Here is a 22844-nt window from a genome sequence, read left to right as displayed (position 1 = left end):
CGGTGCAAGCAATCTCAAATGTACAAACGCGTAAGGAAATACACGTATTTCTATGCGCATTTGTGCACGTGGCTTTGTTTTTATTATAATCATTGTTTTTTATATTGTTATTATTGTTTATTTCAGACATATCAAAAAGTAAAAACACAGTAAAAAAAGAACATATGTGCGGAAAAAGAATAAAAATTTATCTATACATTGCATTTCTAAAATGAATCCAAAAGGATGAATACAGCAACGATTCAGAATCCATAAAACTGCAAAGTAAAACATTCTCACTTTCCATCAGGCGAACCCTGAATTTAAAAAGAGCTTGGCGTTGAAGTGAAGTAAAATTCAGAATGCTCCTCTGCACACAGGATATTATACTGCAGCAAATTTAAGTTGCGAGATGATTCTCATAGAAATATTGTACGTAAGTCGCATAGTATTCATCTGTTTTACACTATAGTTACTCCAGATATTTAGGCAGTATACACTGTACATGAAAACTCTGAAAAGAACATTTTCAACCTCATATAAACAATTACTGAAGTTACGGATAATAGAGTTTGCCTTGGCACACATGCACTTCATCTATCTCTGGATGTCATTATTGTCATCTCCAGTAGACGATACTATGTAACCCAAAACCTTTACTTTTACTTTTCTTTACTTACAACATGATCAACTCTCCATAGAGATACACTTTCGGGTTACTTACTAATTTCAAAGACTTTGACAGAAAGTACGTACATTCAGATTTACTATAGTGGAAGAGTTTGCACGCGGCTGAATTCTTCAGACCAAACGTTTTGTACATGTAATCCTCACAAGATCGTTACGTGTCGCTCGATAGTGATCCAATGCTGAAAGCAGGATATCTGACTTGCATTGTCTGCCTATTCTGTTAGCTAAGGCCTTGAGCGGGCCAGCACACCTTTCAATCGACGTAAACCACGATAATAGCTAAGTTGTCTTTAACATAACACAATTTTGAATAGCATTACGCTTGCGTTTTACACAGAACACAGTGAGTCCTTACTCACACGGAGGTTTGAAATACAGTCTCTTCTCATTTTATCTCCATGCTTGGCCAGAGAAGTGCGTGTATAACGGACATTGTATCGGAATTGACATTTGTACACTCATGGAATTTTTAATTTTATCATTCGCACGAAAAGCATTAGTCTTAAATATATTTTTTTTCATAGTTTCCTTTACACCCCCTTTACACCGCAGAGTTTCGTCATAGTTACCACTGTGGGCGACTTACTGAGGGTGAGCGAGATATCAGGGACTACATTGTTCGGATTTGTTTACAGAGGTAAACAAGGATTAGGATTAAGTCCACACCAGAAATACCACGCTTTGCTTTTCACAGCCATCCCATTTTACACTTGACAGTGGTTTTTCATTTCATAAAACGGTCGCTCCTTGTCTAACTTTTCAAACAAAATCGTCCTAAAGTATGTGATAAACATGCCAGATTTTAAAGAACTCCCATGAGTCGTTGATGTATTTACAATGACGGCAATAAATTTTTGTAACTCTGAAACGCAATAAACTAAAAAAAAAACAGATATTTCTGATGCCTCTCTGGTGGCTTGATCGCAGGCGTCTTGAATAATGAGCCGCGGCACCAGCTTTCTCCCTTTGAAAGCTCGCTCACTCGTTTAAATGAAGTTTGATTGCACATTGTTAAACTGAATCTGGGACACGTTTTGGTGAATTTAACCGGAATTAGTGAAAGGGAAACACCTGTGTGCATATCACTGAGGCGACAACAAACTCTTTCGAGTTTTTAAGCAAGGACATACACCTGTAACGCCCTCCCCTGTGGAGATTTTATCACGAAGTGACTCTAACAAGACCAAGGCGTGTGGATATTGACTCAAAGGAGATAGTTTGAGACGTTGAATGAGAACAATCGAGAACGGGATATTCCATGATGTGATCTTGTTTAGCAATCTAAGACTGGTAGGAACATAACCACGTGATAACCATATTATTATGTCTATATTATATGTCTGGTCAGTTTAGGGACGTATTTAACTGGGTAGCGAATTTGCACTAGAGACATTACAGATCAGAATTGTAGTCTAAGACCAGGTTTATTACGCTTGCCATCTTAGATAAAACCTAAAGTTGTGAAACAATTACATTAGCTTCAGTTACTGAAAAGCATTACTATCCAGACTGGTACCCGAACTCGTATATTTCACTAACGACGAGCGCGACACATCATTTTGATAAGATGACTTAGTATACTTACACCATAGACCCCAGTGTATATGCTTACACGTTCACCGATTTGTTGGATTTCAAATGTCACTGTGTAAGGAGATAAAAACAATTAGCAAAAGTTCATAAATAATTATTACCTCACCTATCTCGTGGTTTGCTAAAAGTCCGCCACGTGACATCGCAGAAAAGGTATTATTACACCTCACTCATTCAGGCGCGCACTGCCATTGGTTAAACACGACTCACGTGACATGTAAAAGAACGTGATGATGCCCTCTGCGAATATGATGATGCCCTCTGCGAACTAGATGATGCCCTCTGCATTTGATATTACATGGATGAAGTCATTTTACTTACTGCGCGCGCATCCTTTCTGCGCAAAACAAATTGTCGTTCGCTTGATGTACTTTGCAGTTGGCAACTTATGGCTGCGAAACGTCATGCAGAGCTGTCATCGGGACAGTTAGACGATATTTTGATGCAAGTAAAAGGCAAAACGAACGAAAATGGCAACAAGGGATTGCAATTTCTGTGTTCAGGCGACTATGCAAGCAACAAATTTGGATACGCCACCGAGGAGATCGGCAAACTTAAGCGGCAACCCTAGACTCGGCACTGACAACATTTTACGCTGAGGGCCGGACTCGGAAGGCGAACTGTACTCGAAGAAGTCTTTGTGTTTTGTTTCTTTGCATGTTTGCTTGTTCGGTGTAATAAAAATAATAACACATGTGTTATTATTTAAATATAACATGGTTCGATTTGTATAAGCCCCTTTACAGTTCCGCGGACCGGCGTTCTATACCCATGATGCTTTGTGAAGTAGCGTCTTCGAGGGTATAAAGTGCGACGAATTCGGACGCGCAAACGCTTTAGAACGTTTCTGCCCAGATTTAACTCCAGCCTGCCGTAAATGGGTTATTTTGTAGCATGTATTTACATCACCTGTCATTGTTGAAATTGCGCTTTCACCTAATTTTTGACCCAGTCTCTTAGAAATACATGTGACCTATAACTTGTAATATTTTGACCCAAAGGAAGCTGGTTTTATTCAATATGAGCGACAAAATTAACATTTCTCTCCCACTTTACATGGCGCATATTACCCATTCACCTGGAGATATTGTAAAAAGTAGCGTGGTGACACCCTTTTATTAAAGTTCCATTAGCTTTATCTTTCTGGCGATTGTTCCGTTAGTTTTGATTGAAATGATCACTGGCTCATGTTGAACAAAATCAGCAGTTTTATGTGGCTATAACATCACTAATCATGTTTGTTTTCTTCGTAAAACAACATTTTGCAACAAATATGAGCCTCCAACACGGAATTTTCCGAGGGTAAAAAATGGTCAAAAGTTACAAATAATGGCCTTTAAGCAAATACTGAGTCCAAAGAACCTGGCACCCTAATTATCACCAGTGTAAGAAATCGGCGTCACCCAGAGACTTTCAATTAGTGTTTTTATATTTATTAATTCGAAAATAACTTAATACGTACACTTGGAGTATATTCTTCTGACGAAGACCTCTTCTTTAATTCAAAACATTTGATTGTACGACTGTGGTTAGCGAGGCCACATATGAATGCGATGCACCCGAGCCAAATACACAGACAATGTGTCTGTCTTTCTCGCGGGGTGAGGTAGGGTGAGGTGAGGTGTGAAGTATACAGCTGCAGCCATGTCATAAGTACAGGCCGAAAGTACAGTTATGCTCGTAAAATATTATTTTTAGTAGCAGTCAATACAGCAGTCGCCTATCGAACGAAGTCTGTATACGCCGCGGTCACTCCACTCTTTCGGAGGACACCGCGACATTGCACTTTTATATGATATCTGATATTTACGTCTACTAGACTATACAATATCGAAGTTAGATTGGCTTAGCTAGATCTATAAGGGGCTGAAATCTCCGATACATATCGGACATTTACGCGCGATTTGACTGAACAGACTGAATCTAGTATCGTCTAGTATCGAAGCTAGAGTCAGTCCTTGGAAGTCGGGTTTGACCAGAACTGTGAGGTGGTGAAATCTCCGATATATATCGGATATTTACGTGCGATTTGAATGAATCTAGTATCGTCTAGTATCGAAGCTAGAGTCAGTCCGTGGAAGTCGGGTTTGGCCAGAACTGTAAGGTGGTGAAATCTCCGATATATATCGGATATTTACTTGCGATTTGACTGAATCTAGTATCGTCTAGTATCGAAGCAAGAGTTAGTCCTTGGAAGTCGGGTTTGGAGATAACTGTGTGGTGGTGAAATCTCCGATATATAGCGGATATTTACTTGCAATTTGACGTAATCTAGTAACGTCTAGTATCGATGATAGAGTCAGTCCTTGGAAGACGGGTTTGGCCAGAACTGTGAGGTGGTGAAATCTCCGATATATACGCGTATCGGATATTTACGCGCGATTTGACTGAATCTAGTGTCATCTAGTATCGATATTAGAGTCCCAAAATCGCCGAAAAATATCGGGTAAATATCGGAGATTTCACAGATCCAGCGTGCCGAGGCACAGGGCAAGTCTTTCTAGTATCGTCTAGTATCGATATTAGAGTCCCCAAATCGCCGATAAATATCGGGTAAATATCGGAGATTTCACAGATCCGGCGTGCCGAGGCACATGGTAAGTCATTCTAGGATAGTCTAGTATCGATATTAGAGTCCCGAAATCGCCGAAAAATATCGGGTAAATATCGGAGATTTCACAGATCCGGCGTGCCGAGGCACAGGGCAAGTCATACAAGTATCGTCTAGTATCGATATTAGAGTCCCCAAATTGCCGAAAAATATCGAGTAAATATCGTCAATTTCACAGACGCGGCTTCCCATAGGACAACCGAAGTTCATTTTAGTATCGTCAAGTATCGATACTTGTCCCGAAATCGTTGATATGTCAAACTTCGATACTAGATTGTAAATATCCGATTTTTAAAAATTGTGCAAAGTCGCGCCTTCATGGTCTTTCGTGGAGTGGCCGTGCTTACGCAGAACTGGCTTCGACAATTTTCAGCTTTGTGCCCGGTGTAAGCACGGCGAAGCGCCTTTTCAGTCTGTTGTACCGATATTGCATCGCAATTGCCAAGTGGTGTCAGACTTTGAAAATACCAATAACCTTCACGAAACCACTGTCCCTCGTGGAGGGGACTGTGACGAAACTAATGTTTAACCCTTTCACCACCATGGTTTGTCCCAAATCCATTGTTTTCTATGGTAAAGTTGGACCTGTATACAGGGAACTGGGGGTGATTTTGGTATTATCGATGTCAACATGATTCACACCTTCAGACCGGCTCAGCATATTAACTAACCGAAATTTCGGGGTTGCATACATGGCGAGTTAGCTTCGGCAAAATTGTAATGAAACTCACTTGATTTCGGAGAAGTCATGTTTTTGCCAAGGACTGAAACTGATCACATTTTAATATTGTATAAAACATGACTTCACGTGACGAAACTAATGTTTAACCCTTTCACCACCATGGTTTGTCCCAAATCCATTGTTTTCTATGGTAAAGTTGGACCTGTATACAGGAACTGGGGGTGATTTTGGTATTTCGATGTCAACATGATTCACACCTTCAGACCGGCTCAGCATATTAACTAACCGAAATTTCGGGGTTGCATACATGGCGAGTTAGCTTCGGCAAAATTGTAATGAAACTCACTTGATTTCGGGAGAAGTCATGTTTTATACAATATTAAAATGTGATCAGTTTCAGTCCTTGGCAAAATGCATCTGTCCATCATATAAGTCATTCTGGATATATTGAACAGACAGATAGGCAGGAAGGCAGGCAGAAAAAAGATCGACAGGAAGACAGAAAAGTCGATCAAATTCACAAAAGTGTACGCAAACTGAACACAAGGTAAACAAACAACGACAGAAACTCAAGATCGAGCAATTATTTATTTTAAATAATGCACGTGAATTAGCAAAGGTATTCTTCCTGGAAAAATCCACCTTTGCAACATGGTAAACTGCGATATCTGTCTCGATTATTGTGATAAAATATCTGATAGAGATGCGTGTATAAAAGACGTATTAAATTGAAAGACATCTGTCACATTTAGGTAAATACAAAATTTAAGTTATTCAAATTTGAATACGCAGCTCAATGATTTCATAGGAGAGAATAATTGATAGTTGTAGAGCATATGTTTTCTGTAAAAGCGATTGCTGAGGGTTTGGACATTTGCTCATAAGGGTTGTGATTATCCATAGACCCTTTCTCGAGGGTCTATGGATTATCATATCAGAATATTTGTAAACGGCATCTGAAATACTGCCGCCAAATCCTATTAGTGCGGAAATATTTTCACAAGCTCGACGCCATTTTCAGATCTTAATTACTAATAATCACGGCGTTTGGTTCATTTTTATAGTTGTATATGGAAGCTTAAGGTGGTCAAAAATGGCGCGTAGACGACACAGCTTTCTGCCATATTCAATGAAAAAATGCATACAGAAAGCTAAATTTCGCAGTCGACAATTAACTTTTGATCAAGTTGTTTATGTAAGATATATTTACATTCATGAGCATTGTTTTCATCGATGAAGACTATACCAAGTAGGAATTTGAAGCATGAGGGTCTCGCCAAGTATTTATTCTTCGGTGATGACAGACCATAATGATTGATTTGTGTACTTCCGATCACCAAGGTCGTGCGACCATAAAATGTTGTACTAGACTACTTTTCACTTAAATGGAAATCAACGTACACTTTACGAACACCAAAGCATTATCGATTCTTTAGGTTCCATCACCGGCGTTTTATAAAAGGTTGGCGGCAGTTGACTTATCTACATCCGGACAAACCGCAAACGTGGCGATGAGATACATTTCTTATCTTATACATACGTACAGGCATACATACATACATACATACATACATACATACATACATACATACATACATACATACTACATACATACATACATACATACATACATACATACATACATACATACATACATACATACATACATACATACATACCCGGTACATACATACATATATACATACATACATACATACATACATACATACATACATACATACATACATACATACATACATACATACATACATACATACATACATACATACATACATACATACATACATACATACATACATACATACATACATACATACATACATACATACATACATACATACATACATACATACATACATACATACATACATACCGGTACACATATTATATATACATATATGAGAGAGAGAGAGATGCATAAACGTTTCACTTTCATGCAAGTTTTCAGACTAGTACTGCGCATGTTCCAACATAGTTGACATGTCAAAATGACTTGTTAGACAACTGCTGTAATAATTATTGTGGTCAGTAGCACTGGACTTCGGAATCTCGAGTTGAATAATTAAAAGTTTTTATTTACGGCAATACACTTTGTCTCCCAGACTCATAGCAGTTGTTCCATAGGTGTACATTTGAATTGCGTCTCTTTCATCTTTCAAGAAGTCAGCCGTGAAGTTTTGCATTAATTTATCATCGTCAATGGTGGCAACTGAGGTTTGCGATGTAACTTTTACAGTCAACTGGTGTGGTATCAAGTAATCCATTTACCGGAGATGACATCTTGATGGTCCTTGGTGTTAGTTTTGCGCTCCTGAACAGCCTTGTGCCAAAACAGGAGATACGAGACGGATGTGATCATGGCATATGCGATCCTCGCAGATGGTGCCCGGGATCACAGACAAATAGAGAGTCTGTCCTCTACTTGTCTGTGCCCGGGATAAACGCCCGTAAAACAAAATGTACACGGCAGACTTGACGATTGAGATGATAGATGTACGCAGGCAGATTACCAAACAAGTTTGTAGCAGGATTCAGGAGAGCTGGGAAAGTTGATTGCACAGAATGGAGTTTGAATAAAGTGAACCAGAGAATATCACTGTACGCACCTTATCATGCGAAAGTTAAGCAACAAACCCAGAGCAGTAAGTCCCCTAAATTTACATAATCTATCCATATTAAATAGGAATGATTTCACCAGCAGTAACGCTTCTAAAATATGTATGCAATTTAAAAAGCAACGGCTACCCTCCTAACATTACCATTAGAAAGAACTAGAGGAAGTTTATTTTGCCAATGGATTCATTAATCGCCATTAATATGATCGCCAGAACAAGTAGAAGATACAAGAGTTTGAATGCATTTGTAATTTCTTTGTCTCTCAGTCCATTTATAATAGATTCTGGTTAAGAAACTGACACGCAGAGCAAGAAAATGGAATTCCATCGCTTAAAAAATCCCGAACTTAAAAAGAATAAACAATTGTAATATTAAGAATATTACTTGATACGTCATCGTCGATGACACATTACCTTGTACAAAATGAAGTGTCTGTTTTGAAGTCTTCTTAAATTTGAAGAATTAACTCATTAGACGTTCAAATAATGGCATTAATCGTGAAGAAAATATTTGAAATGAACGCACCGAATAAAAATGTCAAACATATTACGAGGAATGCATGCACGTACATTTGTCAGATATTCATAAGTGATGAGTAAAGGCATGCCCGTAGTTAAACTTATAACGAGAAACATTGACATGCATATGTATGCGGAACTGTCCACTGTTCATGTACCATGCTTACAACAAATTGGTTTTGGAGTGCTTGAGTGAACCTGTACACAAGACAATAACCTACTGTTTGTAGTCATTATTTTCGAGATCGAGAGAACTGCTGCCAGTTGCACCGCCATCGCTATCGTGCGCAGTATTGCATAGGTAGCGAGAACGTGAGGCAGAGTTCACACTTTTCGTACGCACATCGCGAATCGTTTTGCAGAGTTTCTGATTTAAGACTTGTCATTTGACTGAGGGACACCAATTGCTCATACGCTTCCTAGCATTTTCTTCGTCCTCATATAATATGAATTCTTCGCTTAAAATTCTACAGCTATCCCTGGGTGTCGTAAGGGAAATAACTAGATTAAAATGAAATCATTCAGCTCTAATATTTGATAAACTTCACAGCTTACAACTGTCTGTACAGAAAATAATGCGGGTCACAATAATCAATCTTTAACATGTCGACACAAAACATAAACATTTGAAACTTGTCCCACAGAGTACCATGGGCAGAGTGGCAACCGCTATTGTTTAAGGCGTGAAGCGGTTACGTAAGCAATCCATGTTTGCCTCGGCTCACGAAGCTCTTGGCTCTCTTTCCGAAGAGTGCCGACCATACACCCTTCGGTAATTTTCGGATTTTCACCAATTGTTAAGCGAAAGTATGTTCGACAAAGTTTGTGTTGTTGTTGTCGTGTGGTGCTGATCGGAATTGATGTGCTGGCGAAAACGGAAGTGCTTTGAGCTTCAGGAAAGTGGGTTTTACCGTTTTAAAATTCTCTCATATATTTATGAATATATAATGAGTGTGTTTGAACCAAATTTGAAAGTCTTTTATCGATAGTGTCTGGTTTTACTCAATGGTTTACGGTCAGTCATACTGTCTTTTACACGTGCGTCAAGAAAGGACATGTTTATGAAACTGCTGGCGTGTTATGTTTTGATTGGCGTGAAGCAGTGTTTCTGGCCTGAGAGCTCACAAAGTAACTATGGTTGCTACGCGACTGGCAGTACGATGCCATCTCGTCGTATGTTTCGCATAATCTCGTGTAATTATCAACCACAAACAAAACCTCCAAAAAGTTTAACACCTTTGAAGCTCATTTTAATATGAAAAGCCAATAGTCTACCGAGACGACCATGGAACAAAAGGCATGCAAGTGTTGCCACTCTGTCTATGTTTCTCTGTGCTTGTGCTAATGATGTATGAAGTTAAATAATTACATGGCTTAGTATCACACTATTAACAGTTTAAAGGTATACTGTCACCTGTTCAAATCTTGCCACAGGAAAGAGAAAATCTAACCAATCACAGATTTTAAGTTGGTGGCCGCTTGTTTGAACAGTGCTCTCACATGGGCATTTTGAATACCAAGGAACGCCCCCTTGACCATATGTTGGCATATTTAGATTACAGGCGACTGTATACCTTTAAGTACCATATACGTGTATTTATTGTATCTGTCATTTTGTATGCTTCCTGTTTTCCAACCTCGGCCACTGCTCTACTTATCTTCTGTCTATGACCTCCACACATATTGCACACACATCTTTCTTGGTGTCATAATTAATATGAGGCAGACATGTTCTCTAGATATCACCGAATGTCTCTGCCCATCTCTTATAGCCTACAAATCTATCTACTCTTATTAGGTGCTCACACTACTGCTTGTATTCACCGTGTACTGGTGTTTGTCCAGTCTGAAGCGATGTCCGTAACGTGTACTCGATTTCATTCAGCAAGTGCGCGTGCGGTCAGGAACACGAAAAATATACGTTTGCTCTCGAATGCATTACAGAAGAATGTTATCCAGGTTTCCCTTATTGTGCATTCCACTTAATTTTGGGTAAGCCTGATTCAAGATTCACGATTCACATGCTGCAGTTTAAGCTAGAAACAGATGCATTTTCACACAAGTTACCTTTATATCGATCGTGTACACTGATACATCCCTCCCTGTCATTTCTATCCAATTTCTTACTGTAACGACCTTGGCCCCCTCCATGTAGAATTCGTAAACACAGGTATCGCAGGCCAACACTTCATGCATATAGCATGCGCCGTCTAGGTGCCAAGGTCATTTCAGTAAAATCAGATATAAATATAGATAAAGTAAAGATAAAGTAAATTTGAGTAAAAAAGCATCAGTTTCTAGCTTCAACTGCAGAACGTGAATCGTGAATCTTGAATGAGGCTTACTCTTAATATTTGTGTTGAATGTGCTCGCGATGTTGGAAATTTTGAAACATTGCTGTCGATTTTTGGACGTAAGTTAAAAATAATCGGCATGAAATGAGAACCACACTTCCGGGCAGGTCGAGGCCAAAGCTGCGTGGATGAAGCAATGAATGCCAGACGTTCAGATGTTGTGTGGTGAGAGAGGTGCCAAAACTGTAATTATGCTTTGCTGGACCTGTGACAAAAAGTAGGGGAAAGATTACGGACTTTATGGTTCACATAATCATAGTCAAAAAACTACAAAAAACGCTCAACGTACATAAAGGCAGACAAATTTAAGGACGACCCCGTCAGCAGCAGTGCGCCACCTGAACTTCAATTGTTTGTAGTATTCCGGGCTTACGGAAAGCGAGGATAGCACACTTCAACAAAGTCACACCACTGAGGTAAAACCGTCAGTGTACAGTTGGCTTACTCATCCTTTTAATTTGCAACAATGGCATCAGCTAGGATTGCCAGACCGTCTTTTAACTTCGTTGGCAGTAGTGGACTGCGAGTTTCCAATATTTGTCTCGGTACGATGACGTTCGGGGAGAGTAAGGTAAGCTCGCAGAGATTCGTGGGTCAGGTCGAAGTGCCTGTGGCTAGGTAGACTGCCAGTTCTGGGAGTGTGCCAGCTCCCCCTCATGACGTGTATTTTTACCGCGTTACGATACGGTGTGTCTGAGTTCAAAGAGCCGAGCACACGATCAATCAATAGGGCAGACTACAGCCGAACTGTACATATGAGTCCAAATGCGATAGCACAACTTCCCAACACAGTGAGGGGAACGGCCAATTATAGGGCATGAGAAAATATATGTACACTCGGACATTTTTCTTGTGGAGGGTCCACAAGGTAGTACATTAGAGGGCTGTTCTCGTCGTGCTGCGCTTGCTCGTGAGGTTGTCCCCCACCCCTTATTAAATGCTACACTTAGGGAGCGTTCAGTTATTACGGCCGGCAAAATCCAGGGGGTCACCTTAAATTTGAAAATTGCAAGGGGGTCATGTATTTTTCAAACAGCTGGTGGGGGGGAGGGCACGTAATTTTCATAAATATCCGTCTCGTCAAAAAGCCGTTTCAGTGTTCAGAAATATTCTTGGAGATAAAATGATTTGCTGCATGATTTCATTCTCCGAATTCATTTACTGTAAATTCTGAACAAAAGTATAATATCTGTCACATGAACATCTTGCCTTGGCAACTCTGAGGCTTGTAACCTCCACAAATGTAATAATCTCCACAAATGTAATATCAACCACAATTGTAATAAAATGCACCCATAAATGTAATATCGCCCATAAATGTAACAAAAATCAACCATAAATGTAATAAAAACACCAACCACAAATGTAATAAATGGTAACCATAAATGTAATAAAAAAACACCCATAAATGTAATACTTATCAACCATAAATGTAATAAATCTATTTTGTCGCTGCAATCGAGGAATTAGCCCTAAATATTGATCTATGTAATAAGGAAAGCAACTCCACACAGTATTCATTTCTTAATTGTTTGTGTTAGTGTGTTTGCATATTTGAAAATGTATTTTACGTTTCCCTGTTTTGTGTACAGAACTGATGGCCATGGCTAGACAAAGCTGTAATCTGAACGTCAGTGCAATCTCTACTCCAGAGTGGGGAAGACTGTATAACACGATCCTTTAACGCCGTTTTTTCAAAAATTGCCGTACTTTCTTAATCGATCGCCTCAAATTCGTCTTCAGTGGATAAATTGTGTGGAATAATCGATAGATTGTCTGTATTCCTGTGTTGTCCACTTGAAGTTTGTTCCTTCACTAGGGATGCCAGGATGTGTGATTTTGTTCTACTGTGTTCAAGGTAGTGTTCGTATTGTTTTTTACTAGATTGAAATATATGTTCTCGTCAACATGTTTTGTGTCGTAAGTTTCTGTTATAAGGTTTAATATTTCTCTGTTATTTGTTCTGAGACATCTGTCATAAACTTTGTGTGGTATCACTGGTTGACGTCGAGTTATTTTGACGCTTCCTTATTATGTAATTATCAGTGTCTAGAACTGCTGTTCCATCCTTCCGTCATCTAACGGTTTGATCAGTACCTCGCCGTTTTCTGATAGCGTTCTCAAAGTATTCTATTCGGTGTTTCGGAAAGGAAATCTAGTTTCAGGCAAGTATGCAATAACATTATACTAGTCTTATTAAAGTTATTATTTACTCAGGGCATTGATAAACAAATGATCAAATATGCAAGTTCAAGTTTATTACATTTATGGTTGAGTTTTATTACATTTATGGTTAATTTGTTTATTACATTTGTGGTTGCGGGTTGTTACATTAATGGTTGACTATTTTATTACATTTGTGGTTGATTTTATTACAATTGTGGTTGATATTACATTTGTGGAGATTATTACATTTGTGGAGGTTACAAGGCTTGTCTAATTGTTAATCGAGCTCACTGAGGGCAATGAACAATTCATATTACTTACATGTTAGAGATATAGAAAGTTTTGTCAGGGAAATTATTTAACGGTTACCTGTAGATTACTAGTAACATGAAAAGTGAAATTACACGTTTAGGTAAAATTCCATGTGGCTGGGCACATTTAGAAGCAGGTTCTATATTGCGTGATGAGAAAGTTACGGTGCAGAGAATGAGAACGACACTGTCTCTCCTTTGATATGTAACAACGAACTAACTTTATTGCGTGAAAAGAGGCGCGAAAGTCACCTCAACTTGTCAATCAAACTGAACAATTTGCAACATTGTCTCAACTCAGTCTGAGGTATTTTGCATCCCGACATTCCAATATCATGATTATTGTCAACATCTGAACTTTCAAATACCCTATTTGAATCAAGTATATTTGTATCAATTGTCAAACACCTATAAAAGCACAAATTAATTTAGTTTAGCATTGTAAAAAAATTATTCATAGTTTTCTCATAGACTCCAATGTATAGTGAATCAACATTTCGGTGAAATTCCAAAATCCAATTTCTTGCACACATATCCATTTGTAACCACCCTAGTCTAATCAAGTACATTAATGTTAATAATCGAGAGTACATAAATACACAGATTTACCTATTTTTGTATTCGAAAAAAATTAGTCATAGTTTCCTCAAAGACTCCAATGTACAGTGAATCTACATTTCGGTGAAATTCCAAAATCCAATTTCAGGCGAACACATCCATTTGTTACCACCCTAGTCTAATCAAGTACATTAATATTAATAATCGAGAGTACATAAATACACAGATTTACCTATTTTTGTATTTGGAAAATAAATTATTCATAGTTTCCTCATAGACTCCCATGTATAGCGGATGAACATTTTCAGTGAAATTCCAAAATCAGATTCAGATTTCTTGTACACATAATATGCAACTTTAACCATCATATCTTATGCAACTTTAACCATCATATTCTAACCAAGTACAATTATGTTAATTATTCAACGTCTGTATATGCACAAGTATAGCAAGTTTTTCATTGGGAAAAAAATATTCACAATTTTATCAAAGACTCTCATATGTAGTGGATAAACATTTTTGGTGAAATTCTAAAGTCAAATTTTATGTACACATGCGAGTTGTAACTATCAAACATCTATAAATGCATAGATAGAGTTTTATGTTGAAAAAGTATTACATAGATTTCTCATAGACTACCATGTATAGTGAAATCAACATTATCAACAGCTGATTATCAATAAAATCCAAATATCAAAATTTTGTACACAACAGACGAAACATCGCGAAATCCCGTAGTACTGTATCCCCGGTTAGGCAACAACTCTGCCAAGCAAGGGTCGTAATTTTACGTTCTTTACTCCTTCGGAAGTGGGAAGATTGACTTTACATGTTACCGAGGCAGTGAAAGAGTGTTCGGGAGAACTTGGAATTGTCCTGAAAACGATCGAAGCAAAGGCAGGCCCTCTTGCCAGTGTCACAAAATTCACTATTCCGAACTTATGGCCCTGTCACACCTTGACGATTTAGCTAGCGTATGCCTACGTATGAAAAATTTGGCGAATACGCTGGGCTTACGTGTTGTATAAGTTTAGAGCACGTTGAAGCACGCTGGTGTACGTCTTAGTACAGCGAGATCGTAGAACACTTGTGAATGCACAAAACGTTTTTATCATACACCTACATTTCACGTGCCTGTGTAAAGCTATGGGGGAAAGCGCCATTAGAGCATTCTGACATTGTATGGGGAAATTAGAGCCTGAATTTAATCCCGAAAAAAAGAGGAAGTTATGGTTTACCTCCATGGTCCAACGTTAACTCAAATGATTTGGCTGTAGCCATACTACACTGTAAAAATAGCGGACGCTAGACGCGTCTTTACGCGTTCAAAATGTACATGTCGGTGTTCAAATTTGAACGGCTAGTGTTCATATTGTTAACACTAGTGTTCATATTATTAACAATGATGTTCTAAACCTGAACACGTAGTGTTAACAACTATCTCCTTCAAGTGTTCAAAAACTCAGCATCACAGAAATTTTACAATACTGTGAAACAATTAACAATCTTTGTGTTTTTTACTTTACAATGGCTATATTAACTTTACTACTGCCTCGCTGTCCGGCATACGTACACGGATTTCGGTGTAACGAATTTCACAATAAGTTGAAAATATTTCCGGTCTACAATTGCTGAAAGCATGTATTTTCTAAAAAAGGAAGTATACAAAATAATTTTACACGTTTATTACGGGTTGAAATTTTGAAATTTTGAAAAGAAAATCAAAAAACCACTATGAACGTTTAAACTTTAACATCGGCGTGCAAGAGGCGTTCTACTTCTTAACACTTGGTGTTCAAGTTTGGTGCCTTTTCTTATCCCATGATGCATCAAAACGGAAGTTGCGACATTTTTCTTGTAAGCGCACGCTGAAGCACTGAAGTCGTGATCGTGCGAAAGCAAGACCAGAAAGGGTAAGTTTTCTCTCCAAAATATTAAAAGGTATTGGATTTTGAAGCATCTGTATTATTATCCTTCGAAATTAATTGTATTGTACTTTGAAAAAGCTTAACTGCGTGAAGAAACCTTTATTTCTTTCAGTGGCTGGTGGACCATACACTAGCTGTGAATACGCAGCAGTGTTTTGGGCCATGGGGTATCGATCGCACTCGGGTCAAGGGTCATCACTGGAGCGATGACCCTTGACCCGAGTGCGATCGATATGCCACATTACCGCTGCGTAATCACAGCTAACACGTGTCTTTTAGTAACCACAATCGCATGTAAATTTAAAACTTTAGTTAAACATCGAAGAATATTGTTTTAGCATATGAGAGTTGGCTTTGCTTTTACTTTTCATCAGTTGATGACACGAAGAAGCCAATATTTTGTAACATTGACGAAAAGAGGCACTGTATACAAAAGTCACCCCTTTTCCTTAACCTAATAAGGCCAAATTGTCTTTCATTTGAAGTCTCATGTCGCCATATTATCTATTGTTGCATTATTTTCAGGATGTGAAAAGTTGGATGGACGTGAAATCGAAGAGTTATTACAGAAGCTATTGGTACAGAAATTGAAGAATATGAGTGTACAGATAGCTGTCTGGAAACAAGCTTGAGAACAGTAGATTTGAACTTTCGAGGGTTAGTAACTGAATTGATAAGTTTCTGTATTTTTGTTCTGAATTTATCTGAGCTATGTCCAGAACGCTACGATTAACTAAATGTTACTGGAGATTAAGCTTTCAAATACTTGTAGTCGCCCTTATCAGATGCAATGGTGGAATGAAGAATTAAAGCAGAAAGCCACAGAAAATTCACAGTAAAAAATGTACACTCTAAATTTCGGAATTTTCTGAAATTTCCACTCTGAATTTTCTGTCGCTTTCTGCTTCAAATCTTCATTGCACCCTGGCATCTGATGAAGGAGACTTCACGTCTTTGAAGGCTCATTATGCCAGTAACATTTAGTTGATCATAGCCTGCTACCAAATCTTTGATTATTTTATATTTTAGATCAAGACGTCTTTTGTTCTCGGTTTGCTACTGATTTTAGCTTTGCTGTCAAGGACGTAGACCTTATATCATAGGTGAATGTGTGGCATCATCCTCAAATGTTTACATCCCAAGCGTTTTCTTCAAAACGGCCAGTACGATTCATTTAATATTTGTAGTACAGGTTTCCGGGGATTTACCTAATCATATATGTACACATTATGATGAAATACACAAAATTGTATTTTGAGACATTAAAGACATTTCAGACATTTTTAAGACATAAGGAATTATCAAAATGTGATATATTCAAGTAAGCCAAATTTTTAGCTTTTTCAAACAGATGTTTCGTACGTTTTTGCAAGTATGAACATATAACGTAATACACAATAAGTAAAACCTGTTTTGTCACTACTTGTTCATATTGTTTGGAAACGATCTACAGTGTTTATGGGGATTTTCTTTTGTTTATGTTTTGATAGGAAGGTGTTAATTAGCGTTGGTGTTTTCCTCTGACAAACTTTACAAAGTGGCCATATGGCCACTTTGTAAAGTTTGTCAGAGGAAAACACCAACGGTGTTTATGTGCCCAATTGACGCTAAATAATTGTATTTTACTAAAGGAATTTTTTTGTATTTTTAAATAAAATAATTTTACTGAATATAAGTGGTCTGTTTTGTTATTTCCAGGTTTGAACACCCCATGAACGCGCAAAATTAAAGGTGTTCAACAAGTGCATATCATGTGTTCTAACCTTTAACACACTTATCGTTGAACGGCGTCCATGCGTTCAAAAAGTGTTACAGCCCTTTGAACGCGTAAATGCGTTCAATTTTTTGAACGCATTTCATGTGCAACGTGTGTTCAGATATGGTGCACATGGTGTTCAATATAATGTCTGATGAACACATAGTGTTCAAAATCTGCACACGTGTGTTAAAAAATTGAACATTGGTTGAACACGTAGTGTTAAATTTCTGAACGTCTAGACGCGTTCAAAAAGTGTTACAAAAAGGCGTTTAATTGGTGTTCTATCCTTTAACACTTAACTTTACAGTGTAGTGTTGCGTGAGTACGTATTTGCAGTATGCAAAAACAAGACCTTCGAAGATCAAAATAAAAATATTGCTATTAAATTCTTTTATAATGATTATAATCAGTGAAATTCTTTGAATAAAATTGTAATTCATTTGGACTGTGCAGTGTGAGTGATGAAATGTATTGTGTAGCGACGCGGAGAGAAAATGAACTGCCGTCGCGACGCGATAACCAATCAGCTGGACGTATTGTCATGGAGCTATGGCGGATATGACATCGTATAGGACTCTTCAATTAGGGAACAAGGACCGTAGATTAAAAATACTGCAACGGGGTTTTGTTTTACTTGCAGTTCCGTCACTTGAACTTCCCTGGAACTTCCATTGTACATTATTTTGTCATCATTTGTATTACTTTCTTTTATCAAACAGTAATGTCGCAAACTGTAATGACTTTTTACACCTTCCTAATATTCGCTCCCCCTTACAACAAATAGTCTTCTAAACATAGCCTACCATGCTTTTCATATATTAATCACGCATACAGTGGTCAAATACGATACCCTCGGACATCGCGATCGTCAAAACTTTGAAACATGTGCATGTGACGCTATTTTCATATGTTATTGTTGTAATTTCATTTATTTCCGCAATTATGTATATATGCGTTTCGAGGAATAGAATGCTTCTAAATGCGTACGGTATTGAGGTCACCGTGATATTGACAAGAAGTTAGTAGCAGATCACGAAGTATAACATTACAGTCATGTTTGATTGTACCATGATGTGTGAATGTAATAGGATGTTATTTATATATTTGCGATGTTATATAACTTCTGTTGATAGACTCCAGACCGAAATCGCAATTGATTGACAGTGTTGCTATGACCATCATACTTATTATGCAGAGACAGGACTTAGTATAATGAATAGTCAACAGCATGCTGCATCTTTCACATATTTTAGCGATCAGAAGCAGCTGAAGGCGTGACTAACTTTCTTTCATGTTCTTCGATGACGTCGACCGGCATAGACGCAGCCTACCCCGCCACAGACAGCTGCATTTCCACAGCTTGCAAGAGCCCAGATCTCGGAGCCTAGATTTCATAGCTCTCTGAGGCGCTGATATCACAGACGGCTCTGGGTCAGATTCCCTGAAAGCGTAAAACGCTGAGCCCAGAGCCGCTGATATAAAAAGCACATTACAAAGAACAGTGAAATGTAATCGTAAAAGTATATGTGACTCATATCAAAACTATAAATACTACAGTTAATTACAAAAATAAAACCGTACATGTCGGCCTTGCTGACAATTAGCGTTTTCACTGTGTTAGCCAGCAATTTAGTAGATGCAATGTTTAGGATAAGAAGAGTTAGAGGTATCTCCATGAAGAAAACTTTATTCCAAGAAATTATTAACGTATCGTAGCCTTGCATGCAGTCCATCTTGATTAAAATCAGCCTTGAAATATTACATACTGCACTTTGCCACATTTGGAAACATCCAGCGTACATGCTTGTCAACATTGCTTTTTTCGGATATTCGGACTCACTATGCTTGTCCGAATGAACTAAAATTCAGATTGTAATGACAAAATATCCTGAACTGCAAATTACATGATCTCCCTCTTTTTAGGATGTGCATGTGTTGTAGACGTTGTCCTTCTCCCATTTGTCAATTATGTATCATGATCAGTAACTTTACACAAATATTCGTAGACTTGTATTTGACACCTAGATTTTCCGCAAATTTTTTTCTGTCGGAGAATGAAGCAATGGGACTAACACCAGAAAGGGATACAGACTTGAAGTCAGGTATTGCAGAATGGAAAATTGTTTAAACAAAAGCTTTCTCTACATGTCCTCTTTACCAGTTGCTTCTATCTCTCATATTCCAGATTGGCATGCCGGGACATTGTAATGAAAATCTGTCTCATCAGATTATGGACAGATACACGGAATTAGGTGGCAACTTCATCGACACTGCAAATATGTACCAGGCAGGAACGTCAGAGAAATACGTAGGATCGTGGATGGCCAAGTAAGTCATCAATTCAGAGCATATTTAAGTTTTTCAGTTGATAAACTGCCATAAAAGTCAGAAAAAAAACGTTCTTTTTTAGTTGAAAAGGGTCGTACATATGAATGGCCATGAGATGAATACAGTGTCGGACGATATGTGCAAGACAGGATACTGCCCAAATTTGCATAGCTGTGTGCCCCACCTCTTGCAGTTGTCTGCCCCATTGAGTGCAGTTTCATAGTGTTGGAAAAACAGCACAATACTCTACAAGAAATATTTCAATGCAGGTTTCATTTTTAACAAGTGTTTATGTTTTGCTTTCTGTCAGACGGCAAAATCGTAATGACCTAGTCATTTCCACTAAAGTTCGATTTCCAGTGGATCCGAACAACGAGAACGGACGTGGATTGAGCAGACGACACATTTTACAAGCCGTGGAAGAAAGTTTACAACGCTTACAGACTGACTACATTGACATTTACCATGTAAGGGAAACCATTTATGATCATTGCAACCCCTAAATAATTTTGCTTATTGTTTTCCATCCTGACTGGAGTCGTTAAGTGCTAGCTTACAATGTCATGCTCTGTTAGATGCCAGTAGGCAAAACAGCTTCAATATAATCTATCTATCTATCTATCTATCTACTATCTATCTATCTATCTATCTATCTATCTATCTATCTATCTATCTATCTATCTATCTATCTATCTATCTATCTATCTATCTATCTATCTATCTATCTATCTATCTATCTATCTATCTATCTATCTATCTATCTATCTATCTATCTATCTATCTATCTATCTATCTGTTTATCTATCTATCTATCATTTCTCTATTTATCTGAGGGAGAGAGATTTGTACGTCGCCTCTACCATTATTGCCTCACAATGGAGCAGTACTCGTTATATTTGCATATTCGTGTCTCTCTCAGACATGTAAACTGAATTTCTTTTCGTTCAGGTTCATTGTTGGGACAAAGCAACAAGAATTGAAGAAACTCTTAGAACACTTGATGATCTAGTACGTTCTGGAAAAGTGCGCTATGTTGGCGCTAGTAATGTGACCGGATGGCAGTTGCAGAAAATTGTAGACGAATGCCGCCGTTATGGATTGAATCCATGGATTAGTTTACAGGTAGGTTGAAAACGTAAACAAGGTAGACACTAATATACGCTAAGGGGGCCGTTCACTTTTACAGCCGGGGCTCCGGTGAAACCAGGAGGGTCATCCAGTCAGTTTTACAGCCGGGGGGGGGGCGCAAATCAGGGGGTAATCGTTTTCCTTAGAAGCGTTTAGGGGTAGGTCACCTCTATTATAATTTAAAAATTTAACCGTTGAACAAAATTGTTTTCTTTCTCGTGATTCATGGCAAGACCACGTCTCAGAGTCAGACATAGGACCACGCCATTCACCAAAATTGTTCGTGCTGTATGTGTAAGCCAATCTGAATCTTAAATGCGTTTTTGTATTCAAATTCATGTTGACTAGTCAAAAAGATAACAAACAGACTAAATGGTCAGCCTTTCCTACCAAACATTTCATTCATTCAGATTGATTTTTTTATTTCACATCAAAACTGTGTATAAAATGGTTTCTTTTTTTAATTGCACATCTGAAAGAAGTTTGCATAGAAGATGAACACTGCAATTTAAAAATACAAGTGAACACGGAAATTAAATTTTATAAATAGGACTTTGCGCATGATATACATTTAAGAATATAAGGTTTCTCTGCCATCATTTTTGATACAGTATAAATTTAGAACTCTACGTAATTGAAACTCTTTGTAAAATGTTGAAGACAATGAAAGAAATATTTTAAAGACGGAACCTTTGTGCAAACAAATTCATTTAATTATGTTCCGTATCTGTTTACTTCATTTGTATGAGGGTCAACCAAATAATTGTGTATCTTCTTCCCCATGATTTGACATTGTATCTAAAAACTTTGGTCCATCGTGTTCGTGACCTGTGTTTCAATTCACTATATTTTCCTACATGTATATCCATAGGCACAGTACAGCTTGTTGTGCAGGTCGACAGAATTTGAACTCACTGACGTTTGCAGAATGAAGGACTGGGTCTCATACCATGGAGTCCGCTAAAAGGGTAAAGTGGTCTTTTACTCCTGAAGAATTTATTTAATAAGTAGTAGAATGCCAATGGATATAACAGTGTGAACTCATTCCACTGAAGTGGGAAATGGAAATGTCATCTCTAAAACGTAATGTCTGACAAGGTCTGTATTTTAGAGTGTGTCAAATTTACTTCAATTCTGATCGAGAAGCACAGTGTAATTGACAACAATTGTAATCGTCTCTTCATCAGCTGCCAAGTATACAGGTCGTCTTTGAATATTCTTTTCATCTATGTCGAAGTCACTTATAGAAGAAAGTTTTAAAATCTTATTTCTGAAAGAAATGACATTATTTCAATATGGCGTGTTTGCCTGGTTCTGTAGAGGCTAATTTAAGAACTTATGTAAACCAATAAAATCAAAGCAAACAACCCTTTCAATGCAGACTAATTCTACTCACGTCCACCTGCAAGATATGCTATGATATAAGCATGAAGTTGATAAAAATAATTTTTGGTTTTGGTAGTCTTCCACCTTATGTTATGTGACCGAAACACTTTTGCAGCAAAATGTGATTTCATTTGATGATTCATTTGCCTCATATTTAGTGTTGGCTGACTGGTAAGTTGGACGCACTGTGAAACCTCCAGAGGGGTCAAGACTAGC

General features: G+C 37.9%; 1 protein-coding gene across 1 annotated transcript; it reads left to right on the top strand.

Annotated features, from left to right (window-relative positions):
* Positions 1 to 11196: 11196 nt before the first annotated feature.
* Positions 11197 to 22270, top strand: LOC139118426 (uncharacterized). The gene is made up of 5 exons (XM_070681726.1): positions 11197 to 11635; positions 19972 to 20114; positions 20425 to 20581; positions 21063 to 21236; positions 22114 to 22270. Exons 1-5 carry the CDS (start codon positions 11531 to 11533, stop codon positions 22204 to 22206), a joined length of 672 nt encoding a protein of 223 aa, XP_070537827.1. The 5' UTR covers positions 11197 to 11530; the 3' UTR covers positions 22207 to 22270.
* Positions 22271 to 22844: the final 574 nt, after the last annotated feature.

This window comes from Ptychodera flava, chromosome 19, assembly GCF_041260155.1.
Source record: "Ptychodera flava strain L36383 chromosome 19, AS_Pfla_20210202, whole genome shotgun sequence".
Lineage (NCBI taxonomy): Eukaryota > Metazoa > Hemichordata > Enteropneusta > Ptychoderidae > Ptychodera > Ptychodera flava.
This window is presented reverse-complemented; position numbering and strand designations above follow the sequence as displayed.

Excerpts from the sequence above, each read along its gene's own strand:
- LOC139118426 (XM_070681726.1), top strand. The coding sequence starts at position 11,531 with ATGGCATCAGCTAGGATTGCCAGACCGTCTTTTAACTTCGTTGGCAGT. Across the intron at positions 20,115-20,424 it reads GTAGGATCGTGGATGGCCAA|ACGGCAAAATCGTAATGACC; the intron begins GTAAGTCATCAA and ends GCTTTCTGTCAG. Across the intron at positions 20,582-21,062 it reads ACTACATTGACATTTACCAT|GTTCATTGTTGGGACAAAGC; the intron begins GTAAGGGAAACC and ends CTTTTCGTTCAG.